This window comes from Podarcis erhardii (genome assembly GCF_964252035.2).
Source record: "Podarcis erhardii genome assembly, chromosome: 17".
Classification (NCBI taxonomy): domain Eukaryota; kingdom Metazoa; phylum Chordata; class Lepidosauria; order Squamata; family Lacertidae; genus Podarcis; species Podarcis erhardii.
Genome location: NC_138515.1, coordinates 4064865 through 4082917, shown reverse-complemented (window position 1 = coordinate 4082917; position 18053 = coordinate 4064865). Strand labels below are relative to the sequence as shown.

The 18053-nt window shown below is 41.5% G+C and overlaps 1 protein-coding gene across 43 annotated transcripts in view; it reads right to left on the bottom strand.

Moving 5' to 3' along the window:
• Positions 1-17057, bottom strand: part of WNK3 (WNK lysine deficient protein kinase 3) — an 87356-nt gene extending 70299 nt beyond the window's left edge. For 33 of the 43 annotated variants that reach the window (XM_081845864.1, XM_081845886.1, XM_081845871.1 and 30 more), the window contains exons 1-2: positions 12677-13012; positions 2062-2714 (exon numbers count right to left, since the gene is read on the bottom strand). In XM_081845864.1, the coding sequence (XP_081701990.1) occupies positions 2062-2583 (522 nt within the window). In that variant the 5' untranslated portion in view covers positions 2584-2714; positions 12677-13012. Of the gene's footprint in view, positions 1-2061; positions 2715-10530; positions 10601-12392; positions 12505-12676; positions 13013-16910 lie in introns of those variants that run through there. The other 10 variants (XM_081845895.1, XM_081845897.1, XM_081845892.1 and 7 more) reach the window with 6 other exon arrangements.
• Positions 17058-18053: the final 996 nt, after the last annotated feature.

The window sequence follows — 18053 nt, the reverse complement described above, 5'->3', positions numbered from 1 at the left end:
TGTAATTTAAAGTAATTTTAAAGAACTGTTGTTGAGACATTTCATTCTGAATCTGCTAGACAGAGCCAGACAGAGGATGATGGCAGATGGGTGCCCTGCCCCCCCAATAAATCCTGACTAGGCCCATAGTTACAAGAACCTTTCCCTTTTTAAAAAACTGGTCATCCTGTGGCAGAAATACTGTCTGAAACTTGGCAAAGAGCACTACAAATGAACTGCACACAAAAGGTTTCACCTGCATTTGGAAAAAAAGCATCTTGTGACACTCACACCAGCCATAACACCACGGCCCACTTGCAGCTCTATCCTGTTGGCAAGCATAGCAACCAAGGGGCAAAAGTGGTGGTGTTTAACAGACCTGGAAGGAAGCAAAGACTTAAGAATGAATGTGGACACATAGGCATGAGCAACATCAGCAACATCAGCAGAACTACTGGCTGTAAAGAGAAGTGAGTGACAACACTAGACCTGGAGAAGAAGCAGCAAATTTTTAAAGAACCCAGACGTAGCTAAGAGTGCTCCCCTTATGTTAATGGACTTCAGCTCCCATCTGCCTCAGGCAGCACAGCTAATGGTTGGAAATGATAGGAGTTGTAGTCCAACAACATCTAGAACACACCAATTTGGCTACTTCTGCATCATTATTCATCCATCCCTCAGTAATGTTTCCATACACATGATGCCAACATTTGATGAGGCCTTTTCCTAAAGTAATCCTAGGGACAAGTTCTATCTGAATAGGACAGAACAGAAGTGGAGGAGGAGGCAGGAGCCTAAAGTAAGGGTCAAGATATAGCAAAGGACAGAAGCTATGGAAGCAAGAGATGGATAGAGGGCAAAAGCAAAGAGGGCAAGGGAAAGCAATGTAGGCAATGTCTAGTTGAGAATGGAAATTGAGGCAAGCACTTTCCTGAGCAATTAGTGTATACTCCAACTTTATGGCCACATTTCGACATACACTTCCATCACTGGGAGAACATTCCACTAAGATAATAGTACATGATACTTCACCTCCTAAATTAGAGGAAACCACCCATTAATAGTGTCTGCTTAGGAAACCACTCAGAAACCATATGTAAACCATGTATTTATAAGCAATTATTTCCCGTGCTTACTTATAAATAAATATTGATTAGTCAGTTGGTTTGTGAACTGGTGAAAAAAAGAAATTCCTTGCTATCTGAGATACTCACAATATTATATATTATAAAAGTCTGTATGAAGTAATACCAACTCAGGCGAGATCCTATCATAGGCAAGGAATGTAGCCAAGGGGTGCTGAAATTCAGTGCTTTAAAAAACGTACTGAAGCCACAACAAAACCCAGTTCTGTTGACAATTTGCATAAATTTACTTAACATGTGTACTTTATTTAGTGCAGTTTATTTATTTGGGAGGGGGTAAGCACTGCATGATTGGATGTTTTCCCAGTTTATGACATGAACTGAGTAAAAGGTGTCAAAATTGTTAATACTTCAGAAGTGGCAATGAAGTGCAGGAGGCAGAAGTAGTGGAAAGACCTGTGGCCCAACAATTGCAGATTATCTCTGGCTTCTAAGAATTTAGCAGAAATAACAATATAGTGGTACCTTGGGTTAAGTACTTAATTCGTTCCGGAGGTCCGTTCTTAACCTGAAACTGTTCTTAACCTGAAGCACCACTTTAGCTAATGGGGCCTCACGCTGCTGCTGTGCCGCCAGAGCACGATTTCTGTTCTCATCCTGAAGCAAAGTTCTTAACCCGAGGTACTATTTCTGGGTTAGCGGAGTCTGTAACCTGAAACGTCTGTAACCTGAAGCATATGTAACCCGAGGTACCACTGTATATTTTTATCTGTAACAATGAAGACTAGTAACTTGTTCTTTTAAAAAATGCAAGCCAGCTTTCTCAAGATGCCATACAAGTTGCTAGTTCCTGCATTAGAAGCCTCTGCAGTATGACCACTCTAGTCATGTAGGTTTCTGGATATCCCAAAATGTACCTCTCAAAAGCTGGACAAAGTTAGCCCTTCTGAACACCAGACAGACACATGAATGACTGATGGAACTCATCTACACTAACCTGCAATTCACACCAAGCGACTTCTACCCAGGTTTCTGTGTCCAGGCCCTTGAACACTGTTTTGAAGGCCCCTCTCCCCAGCTCAATGTCGAATTTCAGAAACCTTCCTCCAGGCGATGTAGCCACAGCCTTCATCTCGGCCTCCTCTTCTATTTCTTTCTTGGTTCTTTCCTTAGAAGCTTCCAAATTCACCTTCGAGCCATGCTCACATCTGGCCTCCTGGCCTGCCACCAGACCGCTGGAAGAAAGATGAGCCACCCTCTGGTCACCCACCACAAACTGCTCTTGTTCATCCTTTGGAGTGGGTTCCAAGGCCTTTTCATCCTCCATTATCTCCACACTCTTTCGGAAAAACCTTTTCCTCTCTGTGGTTGCCCCAGAGGCAGGTGTGTTGACATCCTCTTTGGTCCTGGTCTCCATGGTCAAAGGGGCAACAGCAGAGGAGTCCCTACCTTCCAAAGAGACTCCATCAGGTTTCTCTGATTCCTCTGTGCTGGCTGATTCACCAGAGTCCGTAGCCATGACACAGCAGAGCCTTGGCACTTGGATATGTTAAGTGTTTCCCTTCCTCTTCACTTCAGGCACATCATGAGTAACGGCAATGTTACCAGGACTTATTTCCTCTCAGATTATCATAAGATTCCCATGGCAACCTGTAACAAGAAGGAGGGGAGGGAAAACAGAATCATTTTAGAAAGTGAAATACGAAGCAGCCAGCCACCAAAAACGCAGCTTTCACTTAATTAATCTGGTCTTCCTTAATCCCAGCAACACAAACCTATTTGCTCTTCCTCTTTTTTTGCTGAAACTTTATTATTGCTTTAAACTCAATGAGAGTTACATGCAATATAGATCAAATCATACACAATAATGGCTTCAATATATTCTGTTACATCAAGTATACTGTATACAAAAGCACTGATTGTTTGACGTACAAAAAGAACTTGCTGACCTAAGTATCTCTCCTCCCCTCCTACTCAACTACAGTATTGTAAATTAGTTCACTCAGTTGCCAAAGCCGAACTAATGCTAACATTCTCAAATACACCTTTCCTGTTGGTCATCTCTCACTTTATTATTTGTATTACAAAGTACTGCATTCACCTAAACCAGGGGTCTGCAACCTTTTAGACCCATTTCCAAAGAAAAAAAAACCTGGGAGCCGCAAAACTTGTCATTATAAAAATAACTTTTTTGTCACTTTTTTATTGTTTCTTTGTTTGACCCCTCAGAATTACTCCTCCTCATAGAAATAAACGTTAAATTAACAAGTTACCTTTTTGTGTGTGTGTGTGTTCTTCACTCCCCTTCAAAACAGTGACCAGCGTACATGCCCCTTACAATGTAGCGGGCGGGCGGGAAGGTGATGTCGGGATGGTGCGTGACTAACGCACGCACCACCCCATGCGACGTCACAGCCAGTACAGCGCCCGCCACAGTGGGGAGTGCGCCTCCTCCCCTTGCTAGTATATCCGCCCCGGAGCCGTGGCAAAGGTGTAAAAGAGCCACATGCTGCTCCGGAGCCGCGGGTTGCAGACCCCTGACCTAAACAAATATCAAAATTCCAATTCTTATTGGATGCTTAGACAGGCCAGTGAATATTGTGGCCTCACACTATATAAAAACATTTTTTCAAGCCTACCTCCATGCAAAAAACTTTCAAACAGAAAGAAATTAGGAAGTATGTACATACACACACAGGAATCATATTGCTTCCACTGGGTCATACAAGGGAGCAAGGAACAGAACCCCCAGTCTGTTGATCAAAAATCCTAATACTGTACTGCCATTTATCTGAGGCAGTGTATGTATCTAAATTGACATATGCTGCCTCAGAACAACAGAAACCAACTAACAGCTTTTCTTAGACACCACTCCCCTTATGTCCTGCCCTTACCACAATTGCTCCTTATAAATTAACTGAAAGAAGTACTTCTATTCTCATGTTATGAATGTGCATTGTGGATGCTTAATAATTAAGTCTGGATAAACTGGTATTTCCTGCTAGCATGTTGTATTATGAAGGTAGCACTGTGGCCACAGTGCTTGGGATTTTGAATGCGGTTTTGAGGCTTTTTTTAACAGCTTTCAAATGTAAAAAAGAAAAAAATCAATTGTTCAATGGAAATGCATTTAATCAGCTAGCATACAACAACAACAAAGCTTCAAGCAAATGGATGAGTTAATGGACTCCCTTTAAAACCCTCTAGATACTTGCAGTCATATGCCAAGTTTATTTACAAATATGTACTGTACTGCAACAAAGGCACATCTACTTGGCTTCCCTTCACCTTACTTTGTAACCAGCTCATCAAAGGCTTTTAAATATATAATTTGTTTCTGAAATAATTCAGTCCAACCATGCTGTTTTATCAAAGTTTAATCTTGGGGAAGTAGGGAAGACAATGTATTCATTTTAAACAGAGCTAGCTGAAACCTCGTGGTTCATTCAGCAGCTAAGTAGAATGTACCTGACAGAAGGCTCCTATGAAGCTATTATCACAGCATGTCTACGGGAAACTATTTTGCAGTTCTCCTGAGCATCTTTTAAAGACAAAAAGTATCTGGTCCCTGCTAAATAAATATTCCTTTGTGAAAGCATATTCTGAATGTGAGCTTTCAATATGGGAAGAAATATAACACAAGGGGGGGAAAGAAAACAAATATTTGAACTATCTCACAAAGCAACCGTGGGTTAAAGCATTCTTTTCCGTCAACAATCTCAGTTCACTTTTGAGCAACATTTCATAATTACAGACCAGGTAAAAAATACAGTGGTACCTCGCAAGACGAATGCCTCGGAAGACGAAAAACTCGCAAAACGAAAGGGTTTTTCGTTTCTTGAGTTGCTTCGCAAGACGGATTTCCCTATGGGCTTGCTTCGCAAGACGAAAACATCTTGCAAGTTTGTTTCCTTTGTCTTGCAAGTTTGTTTCCTTTTTCTTAAAACCGTGCATTCACTGCGAAGAGCAACTCATAGCACGCGGTGTGGTAGCCTTTTTTGAGGTTTTTGAAGACTTTGGTGATTTTTGAAGCTTTTCCAAAGTCCGTGCTTCGCAAGACGAAAAAATCGCAAGATGAAAAAACTCGCGGAACGAATTAATATCGTCTTGCGAGGCACCACTGTATTCCGTTGAAGTATATTTCAAAGACTCAGAAATAAAAAGCAACCTTCCTTTTTAGTAATCTCATAAATAGTCCTGGAGGACACCAGGCTGCAGAAGTCTGGTTTATCCCAAGCAGGAAACTGGGGACAGTAGAATCATCAAATGACAAGCCATTAAAAGGAGCCAGTGGTGTGCTGATTAACAGTGGTGGACTAGGACTGGGGGACCAGGGTTCAAATTCCCACTCAACCAGAAAGTTTATGGGGTGATCTGGGGTTTGTCACCATCTTTCAGCCTAATCTATCTCACAGGAATTTCTGTGAGTATAAAATGGGGGTGAGGGAACTGTGTGTGCCTCCTTGAGCTCCTCTGAGAATAATGAGATATAAATGTAATAAATAAATAAATAAATATGTGTGCTGAAGATGGATAAGAAAATTGTACTGGAGTCTAAATGAATTCTGTCTTTATTGAAGAAACTTTTGGAGAGCTACCTGTACCTGAACAACTGTGTTGGCGGATTGCATCAGACTAACTATGTCAAATATTTTTAGATGTAGTTTTAGTACTGATTGTCAAGTTCAAAACTGGCAACTTATTGAAGCTGGATGGCATTCACCCAGAGTTAAAAGGAACTCAAGTATGAAATTGCTGATCTTTTACAAAAAGTATGTGACTTATCACTAAGTTATATATTTAAACTGGAAGGTAGTCAAAGCAATGCCAGTTTTTTTAAAGGTAGACCAAGGATATTACAGACTTGTCAGTCTACTTCTGTCTTAAAGGTAAAGGTAAAGGTAAAGGGACCCCTGACCATTAGGTCCAGTCGCGGACAACTCTGAGGTTGCAGCGCTCATCTCGCTTTACTGGTCGAGGGAGCCAGCGTACAGCTTCCGGGTTATGTGGCAAACATGACTAAGCTGCTTTTGGCGAACCAGAGCAGCTCACGGAAACACCGTTTACCTTCCCGCTGGAGCAGTACCTATCTATCTACTTGCAATTTGATGTGCTTTTGAACTGCAAGGTGGGCAGGAGCCAGGACTGAACAATGGGAGCACACCCCGTCGCGGGGATTCAAACCACCGACCTTCTGATCGGCAAGCCTTCTGTCTTAGGTGGCTGATAAACAGCATTATTAAAGACAGTGTTATTAAGCTATAGCAGAACATACAATACAAAAAGAAATGTTTGTAAAAAGAAGTATTTGCTTCACCAAATATTGAGAAGTCTTTCAGCTTGTTGCTAAACATGTAGCTAGAACTATAATCAAGCCATTATTAAATTGGATTTTCAAAAATCATCTGACAAAATATCTCAAAATAACTAGGATTTGTGGCAACCTTTGCCAGCAGGTCCGCCACCACCATGTTATGGCTAGGAAATGATTAGTGATACTCAGATCAACACAGCGGATACATTATACCAAAGAAGCCAGTGAAATTCTATCAATATCTCATTTATGTAGCTCTGCTGTCTTTATGTAATCAAAAGGCTAAAAGAAATTCTAAATTCATATATGCTATGAAAATTAATCATAACAACCTGCTCACTCTGTAACAATAAATGTTATTAATAGCTACCCCAGCACCACCAAAAAGACAAGATGGGGCAAAATGTGAATGAATTCACAGGTGCAACTTTGCTGCCAAGGTCATTAGCAAAAATGGTACTAAGCGAATATGCTAACAGGTGCAGACATATGACATATGATCAACAGTTCACCCTTGAGGCCAAAAGCCAGCTGAGCCAGTGACATTCCCATGGTGACTCTTAACTGCAGAGAAGCCCCAGCTTGTATACACAAATGCTAGTTTTAAAAAGGTTCATTGTTTTTGTTCTTTTTTAAATCAACTACTTCATTTGCTCACAATGTCATTTTAGAAAACAAAGACTATGTGATCACAGAAATGTTGGGGGCAATTTAATGTTTTTACTTATTCGGGGTTCAATTTTGTTTTACCTTTTAGTCATCCCAACCATGGAGAATGTGGTTGGGTTACAATGCACTGAGCCCACAAATTAGCCAGACTAAAACTAGTAGAACAGATAAAAAAATACTGAGAGAAAGCATTGGCTATCTGTCTTGTCTTAAAGTAATAAAATGCAATTTAACAGCTACAACTTGGGAGGAAAATACTTAAAACAAAATAGAAGAAAGTATCTAGACTTGAATACAGTGGAGAATGGCCAAGGTTATAATTGGCCACAACTGAAAGCAAGTCAGCAGTAGACAGGATTGCCAAAAAACGCATCTACTATGCCATTTTGGGTTCATCTCCTTTAACATAATGCTATATTTAAGCCATAGGAAGCAGCAATACTGACCTTGTTTAGCACTGCTTAGGTCTCAGCTAATAATAATAATAGTAATTTTATTATTTGTATGCTGCCCATCTGACCGGGCTGCCCCAGCCACTCTAGGTGGCTCCCAACAGAGTATGAAAAACACAATAAAACATCAAACATTAAAAACTTCCCTAAACAGGGCTAAAGTAATGCTATCTAGCACTGGTAACCATATTTTATAAAATATGCCAATAAACATATATTTTAAATATGGCTGCCAATGAGAAGAGGGAGTAACAGGCTTGAGTTGCAGTAGGCTGAAGGTGGATATCAGAAAACTCTTCCATATTATAAAAATAGTTGGGCACTAGAATGAGTCGTCCAGAGAAGTTATGCAATCATCTTCCTTAACCTTAAAAAAAATGGCAGAACAATGGAAACCTACCATTGCAGAGACTTCAACTGGATGATCTTCAAGGTCCCATTCAACTCTATGCAGAAAAACAATAATAATGCTGTTTCCACCTATGACTATCTAATCCATCATATCTCTTCTGGCACTGAATGCTTCTGGATTAACTTCTGACTCACATTAAAGAAACTTGGGCAGGGTAACAAATGGCCAGACAGCAGATTCCCCTTCCCTGATCCATGATTCTTCAAAACCTTAGCCATCTAATAGAACAGATTCAATTATAAGATTAATCATATCTGTAATCTGAATAATGCACATAAATATTTTGGAACAGAGTCTCTAGCTATCATGGGTATAAAACTTTGCAGGGTGGAGGAAGGGTTGCAATAAAGAGATCTGAGATCTCTGAGTCCTCTATGACGGATGAGAAAGGCCAGTCCAGAAAATTTTCTTTTGAGGAAGTTTGATGGGTGAGCTTGGCCATACAATTATAATACAAATGATCAACACATTCAGTGTCAGAAACAAATCTCTAACAACCACAGTAACTGAAATTGCCTTAGCATCAAAATGATTTCTACATTGGTTCCTACTTGTAAGTCTCTTATGAGGAAACAACAGTCATAGTTGATGCTGAACTTTGTTTCAAAACAGCATTCATAGATGGAAGAGGTTACAGTTTTACTGACAGAGAAAAATAGAGATTCTGGTTAACAAATCAGCACATCTATAAAGTTAAAAAGAGCCAGCTCACAAGTTTTGGCTACCTTCCACAATCAGACAAGCTATGAACATAGATGTATAGTAGCTGTTAGCCAGAAATTAGATGTAGGATTGGTTTTTGGCTAAGTCAAAAAGTGATTGAAGCTTATGCCACTTTAAATAAGCTGTCCAGCATGAATGAAAGCAGCAGCAGCATAGGAACTAAGGGTTTTTTAGATGCAAGCCAGGAGCAAACCTTAGCCATGAACTCACTGGGTGGCTGCTGAGAAGACTCAACTTCAGCCCCTCATCTTTATTAGAATAACTTTGATAACATATAGAAAGAAGGCTCAACACTAAGAAAGCACTATCTAAATGACTATTAATATTTTATGGGAAGAAGAAGAAGAAGAAGAAGAAGAAGAAGAATATGAAATCACAGGGTATTTTGTTCTTTTAAAACTCCATGATCATCATCATCATGATCATCATTAATGTTTCTAAAAACAAAGGGTGAAATAAAACGTTGCCATTTTGCTCATAGAATGGCTTTTGACCCACCTGAGGTGTCTACTAAGCAAGGAGAGGTGATTTTTGACAATTTGCCCTTTCCACCATGCCTGTTGAAAATTTGTTCCAAACTGTTGGGTGACCCTCCAGAATAGTGTGGAAGGTGCTGCAGTAGAAAGGAGAAAATCAGCAAAAATCACCTTCCCTTCTCTTATGTTAGCAGACTCCTCAGCTGGATTGAAAGCTGTTCCGCTTGAACTGGATTTCACCCAAAAGATTTTCTCCAGTACGCTTTCTTCACAATATGCAAAAGCTATCTTCCCATGTGTTCATTCTTAAAGACTACGTTGAAAACCCTGGACAAGGCATGGGAAGAGCCAGAAGTGTTACAAATGCAGCATCTGCCAGAATATCAACTCTTGAACATAACAGAGACTTCAGAAATGTCAAGGAAATGTCTCAACCTCACCTATGCAGAAAAAAATGATTTAACATTTAAAATGTCTGCTACTCTTGGAATAGAGAACAGCTGTGACTTTGTAGCTGATCATTTGACAAAGCGCCATATACTCAAGCTATATTCAGGACTGGGAAAAGTTCACCTGCAAATTAGGAAAAAGCTGTTTGAGGCATTTAGGAGAGTTTAAACAGATAGTACCATATTCATTATGATCAGTAAACAAGCATTGTAACTATGCTAAATCTACATATTCTAGCCAGTAGAAAAGAAACATAAGACAAACCAGGAACCCTGACTTAAAAGCAATGCTTTCTCTATTTGTACTATCAGAATGGTGATTTGGTCCGCCATATTTGATCACAATGTTCACAGAACTACCTATACTTCCAATTCAGTCTTTGACTGTCTCTTTTACTCAATGTTCCTCCATACTTTAGGCAAAATAAAAACTGCTAGCATCACCTACTATGGCTCAGAAGGCAGGTATATTAAAAAAGGGAAGAATCCATATCATGTTGGATATTGAGAAGTGACTATAGGAAGCAAAAAGGCAGCATACAAAACTAAAACAATAATCCCAAAGCAATCTCCTGCCCAACACTCAAGGAGAAGTCCAGAACTAACCATGCCTATGGAGGGAAGGAATGCCCACCTCTTATTTTGAGAGAGGTACAAAGTCTAGTGTTAGGGTTTACTACTAGGTCCAAGAAACAGAACAGTTCTCTTAAATTTTACACAAAATCCAAGCTTATCTAGCTTAATAGGGTTGATAAAGGGAGCTCTGGTCCCTTTCTGGTCCTGTTCTAACTGCCTCAGGTTTCAACAGGAGTCATTTGCTGCCACTTTTTAAAAGTCACCCACAAATAAATTAAAAAGATGGATAAGATACTAAATTAGGTAGAATTGTTGTTAACTCTACAAAATAATACAACCTTGTAAAGAAATCCACAAAAGCTATAAGAATGCAAAAAGGAGAAATGTATACTAACCTACTTGGGGCTAGCTGACGAGTGATGATGAGTTTGATCCCTTCTGCAGTCTGTTGTGTTTCTATGCTGGCTGCAGAAAAGGGACAAAGCACTCCATCTCACTCACCTACATGGAATTCCTTGTTGCCCATGGCTACCAGGCTAGTGCTGAAATGCATAGTCTCTGATGCTTAAACTATTCAGTAAAGGACCCAACCTCTTTTAAGGAGTCTTGGTCTTTGACCAACAGCAGTGTTTGGGTTCAGCTACAAGTCAAAACTGTCTGCTATGCTCCCGAAAGATACGCACACAAATAACAGCTGGCTAATATTTTTTTTAAGAACTGTTGGAACTCTACATGACTTTTATTTAAAATGTACATTTCAACAGTAACTTAAAATAATCTGAATTGTTTCTGCTTTCAGGTTCTGTTCTAAGGAGCCTTGTATTTTTTTAAAATCATAATTGCAGACACTAGCAATAAACTCATGAACAGGGGACAGAGGGCTCCTTCTGATGAGTGGTGTGAATAAATCACAGAATTCTGCAACAGCAACACCCTCTGAGGGACCCCACCACCACCACCCTATTGCCAGAGATCCTTCCATACTGCCAAAGCAACAAGAGCTTAATGGAATCTTGATCTATGCATTGCACCTTTCTGAGACAAATGGATATCTAGCAGCCAAAATTCCAAGTCACGGGGGACTTTATTTCCACTTTCATGACCCAGATAATAAAATCTGCTGCTCAGCTCCCAAGTTCTTACCTTTCTGCCGGCAACAGGAACTAAACCAGGAACCTAGATAGCTGCAGGATATATTTAAATGCCTTTTTTTACAGTCTCAAACCATGAGCAAAAATTCATAATACAACTAGGAAACCTGGGTTTGTCTGATTGATACTTTTTAATGCACAACAAAAGTATGCAGAAAGCACTCACCAACCTATTTGTCCCTGTTATTAAATGACTTTCATTTCATATGCAACCTAAAGGCAGCTGGATATTAAAGTATCAAAAAATAACATGATATAAGGTACAAAACAGACAAACAGCTGCAATGGTTCTGAAGAACAATTAATAAAAATCCATCTAAGGAAAGCAAAGGAACTATATATTTAACTTGGGTGATCAGACAAGGAGGGATGCCCCAGATGGAAGTGCTGATCAAACCCCCCACCCACCCATCCCAATTGAAATATTTCACCAACAAAGCTAAATTACTCAAACAGCACAATCCTATGCATGTTTACTCAGAAGAAAGTCCCAGGATGTCCCGTGGAGGATATTCCCCCAGGAAGTGTGTTTAGTATTGTAGCCACAGTTATTTTAAAACAAACACAATCTACATATACACTCTCCCCTCTATGAGGAAAAAAACCCCACTGATGAATCCAGTCTGCAAAATTCCTAGGGGTGGAGGAACTACACAGCCACACACAAAAGGTCTTTTAAAAAAAAATCCCGCAGAATGAGGTTGATACCACAACACAGGAGGGTAGATGCAAACAAACAATAATAGAAAGCACATACAAAAGGGAAAATAGAGGGGGTTTTTAGGCATGTGGTTAATAGGACATTGTGGAACAATGAGAGTAAAAGCCACAAATAATTTAAGAAGAGGCTTTCTTCTCTTCCCCTATCTAGTCCATTGGAATTCTATACACACGTACTCTGCCTCTTTCCTCCACATGCTAAATAAAATATCAGTATAAAATTCCAGCTCTATCGTTCCTCCCTGCCTCATCATTTTTGAGCACATGACTCACCCAACAAAGAAATTCCATCCATCGTGACCCCCCACACACCTGTCTTTTGAACACCAAATACCACTCACAGATTAAATCACCCCCAGCCTGGGGGGGGGGGGACTAATTGATACCTCAAGGCTGCACATATTTTCTAGGAACTAAGTCGTGTTGATTTCAAATAATTTAATTTCTAAGTATTGGTACTTTAGATAAGAACATAAATCCCCGGCCGGATCCATTTTCTACTCCAACCACCAATACTCCCAACAGTGCTCAGCACGGCGATTCATCCAGACATACTGTAGTCACATGCACAAAAGCCGCCCAGACCCCCTCCTCTTTTTGCGATCTCTCTTCTTACTACCCACCCATCATTCAGGGAACAAAAACCATCCCTAGACCACCCCCTCCTTACCCAAGTGTATAAGGTTTGGGCTAGCGCCCGCGGGGAGGCATCTCTCCATCTCTGTGGACTCCTCTCAAACAAACCCCATGGAAGCAGTAAAAAGGAGGTGGGGGACGCTTACTGCATCAAGGGGGGAAAAGACCCCCACCTCCTTACAAGGAAGAACTTCCGGGTAATGGTGAACCTCGTCTGATAAGCAGGTGAAGAGCAATCCTCTCCCTTCTACCTTCTGCCTGGGCTGTACTATTCGGAGGAAACCCCTCCATATATACACAGAGAGCAGGAGGAGGAGGAGGAGGAGATGGAAGCAGAGGCAGCCCTCGTACAGCTTGACATGCCAACAAAGTCTCAATGAAGCAAACTACATGGGGTAAACCATCTGCCCTATAAAAGAGAGGGGGAGAAAGATACACAGAGATGGATGGTGTATAAAGGCAGAACACCCGGATGTCAAACGAATATGTTCTTTCCCATCTTCAGCAGTGGAGATTTCCACTCTCTGTGAGAGCATTAAGCAGGCAGAAATAAGACATGGTGATAGTATTAGCTCACTTCTGCAGACACATGCCATTTAATTTAGTCGGTTTAAAGATGTGCTAGCATGACTATGCCAAGCTCAGCAAAACGTGCGTGCGCACACACACACACAGACAGCCTCACGTTCTCAGCAGCTCTTGTGCAGGAACAGAACATCAACCACAAATTTACAAATGCAACTATAGCATACATAGCAACCACAAATTTGCACATTTTAATCAGAAATAAATCACATTTGATGCTCATACACTACCAAGCTCACAGTTCAATGCGAAAATAAAAACATGAAAATTACACCAATTTCCACAACCATTGTCTTTCTAACATAAACTTCATTGAAAATTCTCTCTCATCTTCCAAAACCAAAAACAACACTGAAAAGATCACACATACTTCCACATTTATTCTAGAGCTTCAATCAATTTTAAAACTTTTGTTAATTAAAATGGCATACTGATTAATCAGGATTTTAAATTGTTTAAATACATGTAAATTTAAAAAACAAACACAAATTATAAAAACAAACATGGCAAACACCATTTTAAAAGAGCTGGTGCCTGCTGCAGTACATGTGTGTATCATCAGAACACAAAGTACAGTAAAGGTAAAGATAAAGGGACCCCTGATCATTAGGTCCAGTCGTGGACGACTCTGGGGTTGTGGCGCTCATCTCGCTTTACTGGCCGAGGGAGTTGGCGTATATGACTAAGCCGCTTTTGGCGAACCAGAGCAGCGCACGGAAACGCCGTTTACCTTTTTACTGGAGCAATACCTATTTACCTACTTGCACTTTGACGTGCTTTCGAACTGCTAGGTTGGCAGGAGCAGGGACCGAGCAACAGGAGCTCACCCCGTCGCGGGGATTCGAACCGCCGACCTTCTGATCGGCAAGCCCTAGGCTCTGTGGTTTAACCCACAGTGCCACCCGCGTCCCATTTACAAAGTACAGTAGTAATAGTCAATTACATTTCACTCAGAGTAGACCTATTGAAATTAATGGACAGGTCTTAATCATGTTCATTCATTTCAGTGGTTCTATTCTAAGTAAAACTTAGCTGAATACCACTCAATAGTCTGCGACTAAGGGGGTATGAGTTCTGAGGAAGCAGAATGGATTGTACCACTTCAGACTGGAGGCTGGGCAACAAAGTTTTGAATGCTGCACAGTTAAAAGCTAAAGCAGCAAACAAAAATGTTGTGGTAGATAGTAGTCCTTTTCTTCTCAACATGCTGGTGTTCTTCTTGCAGGGAACATTTTTACATGCAGGAGCATAAAAAATGGTAACCCCACCTGCAGTCTGAAGTAATAAAATACAATTTCTAGCACCCCTTTCTGTACCATGAGTAAAGCAAGCCTAAGGAGAAATCTGTGCCCCATTTTCCAAAATCTACTGTAACACACAAGGGCTCACCAGCAAAAATAAATAAATGGGAAAGGGGTTTCTCAAATACAGGAACATTGAAAACCACCAAACTAATGGAACAAGAGGGATACTAGAGCCTAATCACCAAAAGCTGGCTTTCATGGTTTTTGAATAGACCCACTCCGTTTCAACTATTCTGCTGAGACAATTGCTTTTGGCGCTTACTGAAATGCATTCACACAAAAAAACACGCTTAGTACTACCTGCTTCAATGAAAAACAGGGCTCCTAAACCTTGTAAAACGAAGTATTCCAAACAGTGCACTTCCTCCCATCACAGTATAGTAGAAAAACCTGCATATGCTGAAATTCCCTTTTCTGTTAGGAACATAAGATTCCTTCATATACTGAGTCAGACCATTGGTTCACCTATCTCAGTATTGCCTGCACTGACTAGCAGCAGCTCCCAAAGGTTTCAGGCAGGAGTCTCTCTCACCCCTATCTGGAGATGCCAGAGATTGAACTTGAAACCTTCTGTATGCAAAGCAGATGTTCTACCACTGACCTAGTGAAGGCACAGGACTACTATCCTATACAGAATTTATAACTATTGCCAGTTGATCCAATCATAATCCTTATCAGTCTTCAGAGACTGGTTGATGTACAACCCTTGGTGTGCTGGAAGATATATCCCATAAATATTGAGGTCAGCGTTGCTGTGTAAGAAAACCACTCGTGGAGGGCCATAGCTCAGTGGTGGAGCATCCACTTTGAATGCAGTGGTTCAATCCCTTGCATATCCAGGGATAAACACACACACAATCTCAGTCCCAAAATAATATGCTTCCGATTACAGGGGCCATTTTTATAGCACTGCTTTGTTTGACCATCCACTCAAAAATGTGTTGTTGATTTTAATTGAAAGCCCGTAAGAAACAGGAGACCAATATCCCAAAAGCTACCTGCTTTCCTGCAAGCAGAAAGTGTGTTGGAAAACCTTGGACAGAGATATAAACTGTATCCGGGAGCAGCAACTAGCACACTGCGGATGACCAATAAAAGAGTAGTTGGGAACCTTATGTCCTCAAAATATGAACTAGGGAATGCATTCCTGTAATGTGTTGCTGCCAGGGTGAAGGAATGGCATGCTTTAGTTATTCTCAGAATTAAGAAGAGTGGACCTTTCAGTTCTTTCATGCACAAGTACTCATAGCTAATGTCCCCCTTCTGACTCCATATGATCACATCTTTATTCTTATCCAATTTCTGTTTCATTCAGATTAGCTCCCATAGCCAAATACTGTAAGCATATTGCCTCCCGAATTTAGGACATGTGTGAGGGAAATCTACAGCGGAAAGTGACAACCGAAAGGAAGGAGGACCAAAGGCAAAAACCAAACGCTGCAGGGCTCAGAAACTCCGGCTTGATCGATGCCCACAAGCATATCCCCATTTCGTTTGAGACCCAGCCTAGGCTACGGTGGTTGCAGTGCCAAGGAAGGCGATGCCCGCCAAGACACCGCTTTCAGTCCCTTCTGGGCGGCCTCAGGCCAGCGGCCCCCCTCTCTCAGCCCGTCCTACTTCACCGGGTTATTGTGGGGAGGGAAGCGGCTGGCGGCCCGGAGCCTGCCTTGAGCCCCTTGCAAGAGAGCCGGGCACGTATGGGAGCTTTCGAAAAGGGGATTCGCGGATTACCAATATAGTTGGCAGAGAGGGACTGACAGAGAATCAGACGCCTCGGACGTGAGGAATCCGGGCTAAGAACTATTTTTTGTTTGTTTTTGGGACATTTGTCTGGGAAGGGACAGAAACCGGGGCAGGGGGGGGGAGAGAGAATAGAACTATAAAATGTTATGATTTGTTTTACTTGGTCAATGTGACCTATAATTAATATAATAAAGGGAAAATTTGTGGAAGGGAAGTTAGATCGACCTTAAAAAAAAAGAAATTAATGATTATAAGAGAATTGGATAAGTTGAATATAGATAAACAAAAAGAATTTAATTTTTAAAAACAATATGAATTATGTTTAAGAGGTTAGGTAAGAACTTGCTGAATTAATTTTGGAACTGGGATGTAAGAGGAGGGGGTGGGGGGAAGTCAATGAAAGTGGGTAAAGAAAATTAGGGTATGTAATTGTATTTGTGTGTTTGTGTGTTTTTGTCTTTGTGTGTGTGTTTGTTGTTATAAAATGTAAAAACCCAATAAAAATTATTAAAAAAAAAAAAAAGCGAAAAGGGGATTCGCGGGACTTTGGCACTGAGGAGCGGACCGCCTCGGGCGTCGGGACCACGCCGCTCCCCAAGACCTTCTCCGACCGAACCTCCATTTTAGTTCACTGACCTTTCTTCTTTGGGGGGGGGCGGGTAAAGCGCCCCCCCTCACTCTTGGGCAACTACTTCTCCACAGCCACTGAAACTACCCCCAGAAAAGACCCAGATGCTGAAACCTCCGTTTCCTCACCATCGCCCGCTAAGATGAGGCGAGGCGGGGAAGGAGGGCGGAGAGAGAGAGAGAGAGAGAGAGAGAGAGAGAGAGAGAGGAGATAATCCCCATTGACTTGACTGCGTCTGCCAGCAGCAGGCCCCCCCCCCCCGCCAGCCTTGGCATCGTACTATTTGCGCGCGGGGTTTCTTGGGAATTGTAGTTTCTTCTTGTGGGAAGAATGCGGGCGGGCGGGCGGGCGGGGAATGTGGCGGGAGAGTAGCGGCGGGTGAGATTCCACGTCGGCCATTTTGCTTTGCCTCCAGTAATGGGAAGGGATTGGGGGGGGGGGTCGTTGCGTTGCCGCGCATTTTAACGGGAGTTACCTCAGTGTTGACAAGAGAAGGCGTGAGGGCCATGCCTTGAGTTGTCAGAATTCAAAGGTCTCAAATGTAGAATAAATGTTCATAAATGTACACGGCAAACACAAAAACATAAGTATATAAACTAGGTGACTGAAATAGTACAGAAGAGCAATCCTGAAGCACATTTTGACTCCCAAATTGACCTCGAATATTTCTCTGCAAGGAGGAAGGAAATGGGAAAAGCTTTCCAATTATCTTTGGACTGTAAGGGCTTGCACCTCCTTGCAAATATGGTCTGGCAAGTATCAGTTAGGCTGCACAAACTATCAATATGCATAAGAGATTCAGGAACTAAAGTACAGTATTTATCCTCGAAAAGAAATGGCCAGGCTACCCAGAAAATGCAACCAAGTAAGGCATCATCAGGTATCCTGGCAGGAGAGAAGCAGCACTCAATTTTTTGCTGGAGAATGCCTCCTTCTGTGATGCATGGATGATATTTTGGAGGGTGGTCTTGGGCTGTCTTTATAGGGGCTTGTGCATCATTGTTCTGGGTCTCTCCTACCTCCTTGCAGGGAGGGGAGGGAACTCTTGCAACAAAAATCTGCCTTTCTTTCTATGGATCTTGCCTCCATCCATTCATCTCTGACCAATCATGGACTAGAGGACTCAGTCCCTTGGGGAACTGGGCAGCAAA